This window comes from Euphorbia lathyris, chromosome 1 (assembly GCF_963576675.1).
Source record: "Euphorbia lathyris chromosome 1, ddEupLath1.1, whole genome shotgun sequence".
Classification (NCBI taxonomy): domain Eukaryota; kingdom Viridiplantae; phylum Streptophyta; class Magnoliopsida; order Malpighiales; family Euphorbiaceae; genus Euphorbia; species Euphorbia lathyris.
The window spans coordinates 100809529-100818510 of record NC_088910.1 but is presented as its reverse complement, the minus strand read 5'-3'; the positions used below and the strand labels follow the sequence as shown (position 1 = coordinate 100818510).

Below are 8982 nucleotides of genomic sequence, written 5' to 3'. Positions count from 1 at the left end.
TCTGAATAGAGCAACATTAGTATTGCACTTAAGGGTGCTTAGTGGGGGTCTTTCCCATCCGTACATGCCTGTCCCAGCATTAGATGGAGCTTCCTAAACATGAAAAAAAATTGGATACAATCACAGAGAAGCGTAGTAGAGTCGAACATTATATGTGCTACATTCAATTGGATATAAGTGCATAGAAAAATCCAGAACAAAAAAAAATCGAAACCGAATTTAAGATTAGATTAACTGAAACCGATAGATTAATGTATGGTTTTTGTTTTTAAAAATAATGGTTAATGGTTATTGTGAGCTTCTATATGCTTGGGTGGTCGCTCCCTTTACACAAGTTTCATTTCCGATTAGGACTTTCATAATGTTACTTCATAGGAACTTCTGATGTTACTTCTAAGGTACAGTAGGCATTTTCCATCAAATAAATATCGCTTACTTTTTCAAGGGGGCCCATGGGGAATTGTACCGCGTAGTTCGATACTCATTGAATACCTTGAAACTTTTGGTTTCTAAAAGATAGAGTTGTCACCCAGTTCTAGCCAACTAGGAAAATTCGGTAAAGTCGGCCCCGAAAGACAACCCTACCTTCTAAAGACTAGGTTGGACAATCACTTACTTCCTAATTATTAAACGTATTTAAATTTTAATTAATGGGTTTCCTATATTTTCAACGGTTGTTTACAGTTATATACATATCTACATGAGTACATTGCAACATACTTACGAGTTAGTCTAAGATATCGAACACAGTTTTGAAAAGGTTTTATTAAAATGATTATTTTCGTTAAAAACGTGATTTTTGTAATCAAAATAAGTTTTAGGGATCAAAATTGTAATTTTTCCAAGTGTAAAAGTGAAATTGTATCATTTTTTGTTTCAAATATATTTATAAGGTTTTGTGAAAATAAATGCAAGTTTAGTCAAAAATATTTTGGCCCCGTAGAGAGACCAAAATGATAAAATCTGGATATCAAAATAGTTTATTTTATAAAATTCACTTTTTTAAAATTCTCAATAAATTCCAAGAATATTCGAAGAAATACTTTTCAATCTTTTTGTCTACAAATGATGCTTTTAGGGGGCGTTTGGTTCAAACTTCGGAATCGGAATTGGAATCGGAATCGGAATGTTACGGAATCAGAATCGGAATGACTATTTATTTATTTTGTTTGGTTTAATCCGGAATCGGAATCTGATCACTTTTAAGAGTGTTTGGTTCAAATTCCGAAATTGGAATCATAATTTTCACGAAATCAAAAATTTAATAGATAAATAAAATATAAAAACCATTACTCATAACCTAACTGCAAAATTAATTATAAAAAATATTCATAAATTAAATTAAAATATAAATAAATATACTATAATAACCAGTGTATTATATTTTTTTTTTTTGAAATAAAACCAATGTACTAATATTAACTTACATTAAAACATAGGAAATTCAAAAAATAAAAACAAAGTAAACGAATAAGAAAAGTAGTATAATAAAATTGGTTATATAAAAAATTGGTTAAAAAGCAGAAAAAAAAAACTATCAACAAACATAGTGGAAAACGTGGAGTAAAAAGTGGGTAAGAGAGGAAAATATGCAGGAATCAATTTGATACCTATGGGTGAGAAGGGGAATGGTCATTCCATGATTTATTGGAATCATATTCTCATTCCATGGTTAAAATTAGTAAAGCAAACATTAGGAATGAGATTATCTCTTTCCCATTTCCATTCCATAGTGTCTTTTAACACAACCAAACACTCCCTTAGTGTAAGGATGAGTAGCGAATTATAGCCCAACATGTCTATATCGACAACAGTGTCTTCCTTCTCAGATTCATAGAAGTTGTAATCATGACAGATTAATCTGATTTTGATTTGAAAACCGAGGTACAATGAATAAGATATATTCATAGTTTGAGTAATGGGGTGGGGGGGGAGTTTATACGAAAACTTCCTATTAAGGAAATGGTAAAATGATACTCAAGACCATATAAATGTTGAATAAGTAATTTTTTAGAAAACCAATCTAAAAAGCATAGTATTTGCGAGAATTACCCCCCATATTCTCAAGAATACGACGGAATCTTGTACGCTTGTTACTTCGTTCCAAAAATCCTACATCAGTCGGGATAATTATCGATGAATTACCATTAACTCTGGTGAAAATCTCGGAAGATTATGACGATTATCTAAGTGCCCTCGGAGTATGTTCCAATGGAAAGAATATCGATTTTGACATTCTTGGAATCCCCGAGAGCAGAAGTAGGACTTGCGTTAATGAAATTCTATTTTGATTGAAATGAAATACTAGTGAATTTTTTTAGAATATCATAATAATTACCTAGATAACTTCAAATTGAATTCCGAATGGAAGAATATTCCTTTGAATATTCTTGGAGTTTCTTGAGAAGAAAAATATAACTTTTATCAATAATATTCTATTTCTATTGAAAGTAAAATGCGAAGTATTCACAGTTGATTATCCCCATATATCGAAACCTTGTACGCTTATTACTTCGTTTCGAAAATCCTATAACAGTCAGAATAGTCACTAACGAAAATACTACTTATATTGATGAAAACTTAGAAGCTTGTGATCATACCTAAATATTCTCGGAATATGTTCTAATGGAAAGAATATCGGGTTTGATATTCATGGAATCTCCAAGAATGGAAATATGACTTATATCGATAAAATTCTATTTTGATTAAAATGAAATACTAGTTAAACTTTAGAATACCGTGATAATTACCTATATAACCTCAAATTGAATTCCCCGAAGTATTATATAGTGTGGCCATTAGCAAGCGTTGTCTGACTAGCCCTCATAAGGAGACTTCATTCCCAACAGAGATTGTGTTGTTGATTAGGGTCTGGTAAGGATGTTTACCATCGGTATGATGGTGGTGACTACAGTAAACACTTGATAGTTTCCCATTCCTCAAACCAATCTCGGGGTCATCCTAGAAATAAGCCCTATTAGGTCACTAGTGTGTTCAGAAGTCATGGTTTTAGTTAGCCTCAGAAGGACTTGTTCATCTGTCTCCCCTATCGGGAGAGTGTTTCCCGTGACTATTGACTCCTTAAAGTCTAGTTAAGACATCAAGACTCGCCATCATAGTTGTGAGAACCATGGGTAATATGAGTGTTGTCCACGTTTATAGGGGAAGTCCTCGGCTGGTGGTTGCACTCGTGGTTGCAGCCATTACTCTAGTGTCGATGCTTAAAATACTCATGATAATGATCTCTAGGTCCATGCTCATCGCGCTAATGATAACATCAAAGTAAATTTTTTCGTTTAAAGTCCAGACTCTAAGATGTAGGATCGGGATTTGTATTCTCAAACCAGAGCAGGGTGTATAAGCAACTGGATGTACAAGTTACTTTGTCTTCCTTGTGCGTATCCTGCAAAACAAAACTTGTCGGTTTCCCGGTGAGGGATACTCTGGTGCTCATATCAATTGTTATCTAAAGAGAGAGAATAAATAGAAAGAGAGCAAATTGTATTGTGATCGTGATTGTAATCTTAAATTGTACCTTAACGAAGGGAATTGGACCCCTTTATAAAGGAATAAAAAAATCCTAGTCTAAATAGGAGAAACTGATTCTGTATTCGATAAGGAAAGAGAATCGAGAAATTCAGCATTCCTTATCGGATGGCGCTATATTATAAACTTCTAAACATGTTCTTGTTTCGACATGATAAAGTGTAAGTCCAAATCTTCAATATTTACTTAAGTATCATAGTTAAAGGAGCATTTTGGGCCTTGGGTCACCGAACCCAGGATCCCTTAGACAGGTTGTTGGGCGTTAAATGCCGAGCCTTCTTCGTTGCCCATTTTCTTGATTTTTTTTTATGATCCACCTTTGCCTTTTTACCAATATGTCATGAGTTATATTACATTTTAGTACTATCTCTTTTCTTTATTCCTTTTTACCCTTATTTAGTGTGTTTTATTTAGGGATAATTACTAATCTAGCCCAATGAAGAACCCCACTTTACATATCTAACCCACATTCCTTTCATTTTACCAAATTAGACAAATAAACCCATTTTGGACAAAACTACCCTTATTCTCATATAACAACCATCTCCTCTTTCCCTTTCATTTACTTTCACATTCTCACAGAAAAATTTATCAACTCAACCCAAGATCTAAAGATATCCATACCCCATTCAAGTTCATGTAAGTATCATTCCCTCATTTTTCATACATATTACTAGAAATACACAGTTGGTTTTCGAATACATTTGTTTGAATCTTGACATTTTCCGATTCCGCCATTGTCTCCCGATCTGTCGCATTCGGTGGTCAAATGCGACACAGATAATAAAATGCGACAAGGACTAATATATAGCTTGTCGCATTCATATCCATGTCGCATTTGCGGTCGCATTTGATGTACCATGTCGCATTTGGCAGTCGCATTTTGGTATAGCTTGTCGCATTTGAGTCGCATTTTGGTGTATCATGTCGCATTTGAGCTTCATTTACATATGAATTGGCTTTATTATGTTTTGATCACGTGTCCATTTTACTAAATGTAGAAGTATGTCAACCAAAGAGATGTGTACGTGTTTTTTATCTTGGAACGGACAGTGGACTACAGAAGGAAAAGTGATGACATACGTGGGTGGTAAAGCGAAGTTGTTGGTTTTGCCAATAGATATTGACTTGCAAAAGTTGAAAGAGAAAGTTTATGGTGCACTCCGCGTTGACTCAACCTCGTATGATCTCCAAATGTCAATGCAGGCGACATATGGTCCAAATAAACTGCGTGGTGGGATAGCAGATATTGATGACGATGGAGATGTCATGGGATTCATAGAGTACTGCCGAATGAATCCGACCGATTTGATTCCATTGTATGCTACTCTAAACATGCGAACAATACAAGCTTCAACATTGCGACCTAACAAGGATGGACATGTTGGTCAAAGCAAACCAACGGAAGTAGTAAGTAATGATCCCACCATCGAACTGGATGCTCCTATACATGGTAAGGATGACAACGATTGTGGAAATGGCATCGATGATTATATGAATAATGATAATCACGATCATTATGATGAGCATTATGATAATGATTATTGTTACGATAATGGTGCTAATGTGGAGAATGAAGATACCACTCAGAATGAAATTCCTGTTAAAAGTGTTCACGAAACAGTTAAGCAATCTAAATGCGTCCAACGTATCCCATATGAGGATGGCGATGAAGATAGAATGAAAAGGATGACTGATCCATTTCGATGGTGTCCAAAGCCATGCGATGCGCCCGTGAATATGATTGCACCTAAACAATCAAACAGAGGTACTGCTTTGAGGGTCAATGATATATTTTCAAACAAAGTTGAATTGCAAGATTCACTTGGAAAATATGCAATTGAAAATAAGTTTGAATGGAAGGTTTACAAATCAAACAAGTCTTTGTTTGAGGTGAAATGTAAGGATGTGGGCAAATACAATTGGAGGGCTAGAGGGATCGTCATTCCAGGTTCCAATTTGTTCAGGCTTTCAAGAATAGATGGTATGGACGTGCATGCTTGTGGGAGAGATCAGATATGTCCGCACCATAGGCAAGCGGGGAAACGTGTTGCAGGGATACTACTCCGAAGCAGGTTTGATTTGGAAAATCGGGTGCATCGACCAAAGGATATTGTTTTTGATTTTGAACGAGATTTTTCCGTCAATCTTTCTTATATGCAAGCTTGGAGAGCAAGACACTGGGCATTGGAAGCACAAAGTGGTTCCCCGGAGGAATCGTTCATGTTGTTGCCGGACTACTGTCGCGCTTCGCAGGGAAGAAAGAAACCGGAGATGAAAATGTCGAGGTAGGAGAAAATGAAAATGAAAATGTAGAGAAGAACAACCCGGATTATATATAGTGATGAGTTCAAAACGTAAAATGCAGTTGAAACGAACTGAAAATGAAGAAGATGAACCACAATGAAGTTGAATGGGAAAGGTCAGGTGAGGAAGTGGAAGTGGAAGGAGCGGGAGGTAGGAGATGAACCTTCAAACTAAAATAAGGGTAGTTTTGTCCAAAATGGGTTTATTTGTCTAATTTGGTAAAATGAAAGGAAGGTGAGTTAGATATGTAAAGTGGGGTTCTTCATTGGGCTAGATTAGTAATTATCCCTTTTATTTATTTGTAAGTTGTGGTTTTTATGTAACTTTGTAACTTATTAGGATTTAAGGATATAAATTCACATTTTTTGTATTCTAATAGATCTATTATTTAAAAAAAAAAAAAAAAACTTTTGGAAGCTATTTTATGCCTTGTATTAATTTGTGAATTCTTAATTCCTCCAAGTTTTAATTTGGAAATTGGTTTGTTGGTTTAGCATTAAATCCTGTCTCACAGGTTCTTAGTTCAGATTTTAACCCAATGCATAGTTAATTAATGCTGAATAATTAACCCTAGGTATTGACTTGGTATTTTGTTCCAGCTACCAATTTTTTCAATTTACGGACAAACATATACTAATTAACACTTGATTACGTACCTATAATTTTATTATAAATGCCGAATGGTTTTTAATAAAATAACAAATTTTAATACTTGAAGACGTAATTAAATAAAATAAAATCCAGATCTATCTAAAAACAGTTGACTTTTGTAATGTAGCCCTTGGCTTGGGTTGGCTAAAGAATGGTCATAAAGGACATAAACTAATTAAGCTCTGAAGAAAGCATTATTTAGTTATCTGGAATCAGAGCCTTAAACAAGATTTGTTTCTTGTAATCAGAGATTAAGAGAAGAAGAAGATGAATCAGCATAAGAGTGGTCTAGTGATAGGATTGATGGGGGCAGCGTTGACCTTGGGTGCATATTCACAGAGTATAATGTCTCCAACTCAGTGCATAGGAACTGGGCTTATCACTCTCATGTTTGGCTTGCTTGTTTCTGAAGGTTATATATCTCTCTAATCTAATCTAATAAGAGAATTCCATATATATGTTTTTGTATTATTGTTTTGAAATTTATCAACTACTCTTCAGATCCATTAATTAATTTCCTATTAAACTACATCATGGATGTTCTTTCTTTCTGTCTGTCTGTGCACTATATCAATTGTTAATTAGTCTCCAGAATAGGTTTATTTATATCATTAATCAGTTTGAAGTTTATCATATAAAACTAAACTGGTTTATCTCCTAAATCAGATTTTAGGTGCATATAAAAACCCAAAATCTAGCTTACTCGGCTTGGCTAGCTGCCTTTAATATCAAATATTAATTCAAGAGTTTAATGGTTCATACCTAAAGTCCACAAATAGATTTTGCATATTATTCTATAATCTTTTTTATCTAATCTAAATGCTATGTATAAATTTATCCATATAGTTTGTTTCATTTTAAATGAAATAATTTTGTTTTTCAATAAGGATTAAATGCATTTTTCTTACTTTGTCCTTATATGGTAAAAGGAAAAAAATTTGTTGCCAAATTTTGGGTAAATTTCAAATAAAACCCCTGTAGTTTCACTAATTTTCAGATAAATGACTGTGGTTTACTTTTTTGTCAAAACAAAGATTGAGGTTTCACACTTGAATTAATGCTATTAAAACCATCTTTAACGACCTGAAAATGAAATTTTTCAAGAATTAAAGTTGTTCAATGTCATATTTCCTATGGAACTACATTTTCGATTTTCGAAAATCATCTTTTTTGGAACTTTCTCTCTCTAAACATTAACTTTCTCTCTCTTTACCAAACTTCATCTAAATAACCTCAAAATAAAAAAGTTGAAGAATTAAAGTTGCTTAGAATATTAGTAGTTCTTAAAATATGTCATTTTTGAAGTCGCCAAATGTGATTTTAATAGTATCAATCGAAAAAGTCCTTATTTTGCTAAAGTTGAAAACCTTAATCCTCGTTTTAACAAAAAGTAAACCACAGTCCTTTATTTGAAAATTAGTGAAACTACAGGGTTTTATTTGAAATTTACCCAAATTTTTAGTATTATTACAAAAGGGTGATATGGTAATGTTTAGCTACTTTTTAGGTAATTAATAGATTTCTTAATATTTGTGTAGAAATCTTAACCGTCAATTATAATAAAATAAGGGGAATACTTATCTTCATGTTTTGTGGATGAATAGTTACCTATATTTCACGGACAGACACTGAAAAACGTTATTTCTAAAAAAATATAGCCATAGGAGACGTGAGGAAGCATATAAATATTAAAAATATATGGAGATATTTATAAAAAAAAACCGGGAAACATGCCTGAAAACTTGTCGTACTGGTTTTCAAGAGTTTTTATTGAAACGGACACTAGAGGGTGTTTGGTTGCTCCTTTTCAGGCTCCTTTTTGCCTTTTCACTTCAAAATGGAGAGTTTTAGGTGTTTGGTTAGTGACCTCCTGTTTGCCTTTTAAATCTGAAAAACAATATTAGGTGTTTGGTTAGTGATCTCCTGTTTTCTTTTTATACACGAAAAGCAGCATTTTACAAAAGCAGAGAATCTCTGCTTTTTGAAAAAGCAGTTTTTTCCAACAGCAAACCGTAACAACAAACAGCAAATCATAACAGCAAACAGCAACACTAAATAGTAGGTAAAACTAACGGGTCTTAAATGTAAAAGATACTGCTTTTTAGGAATTTTCGTAACATAGATTGATTAGGACTTTTTTCCTTCATCCTCAAAATAATTAAATAGTTTCCGCCATGAAGTGGGAGTTAATGTTAATCTGCAAAATAAAAACAACTGAATGCATAAAGGGAAAAATTTAGAGTATTCCTAAAGTAATACTTCTGACCAATAAATTCAGGATACAGGTATATATTGTTTTTCTTTCTATCAGTGGTATCGAAAATGATTTTGTATAGAGGGTGAAATTTTTCCTTTCAAAAAAATATAGAGGGTGAAATTTGGAGTAAAAGAAAGAAAGGTAGAGCAGTCAAAGATGTTTAGTTGAATATATCCAAAGTACATGCATGTAGTCTAGAATCGGATATATAGATATGAATG

At 33.4% G+C, this 8982-nt stretch overlaps 1 protein-coding gene across 1 annotated transcript; it reads left to right on the top strand.

Moving 5' to 3' along the window:
- The first annotated feature begins 6665 nt into the window (after nt 1-6665).
- Nucleotides 6666-7027, top strand: LOC136212361 (uncharacterized). The gene has a single exon (XM_066002767.1). It carries the CDS (start codon nt 6772-6774, stop codon nt 6931-6933), a length of 162 nt encoding a protein of 53 aa, XP_065858839.1. The 5' UTR covers nt 6666-6771; the 3' UTR covers nt 6934-7027.
- The last annotated feature ends 1955 nt before the right edge of the window (nt 7028-8982 follow it).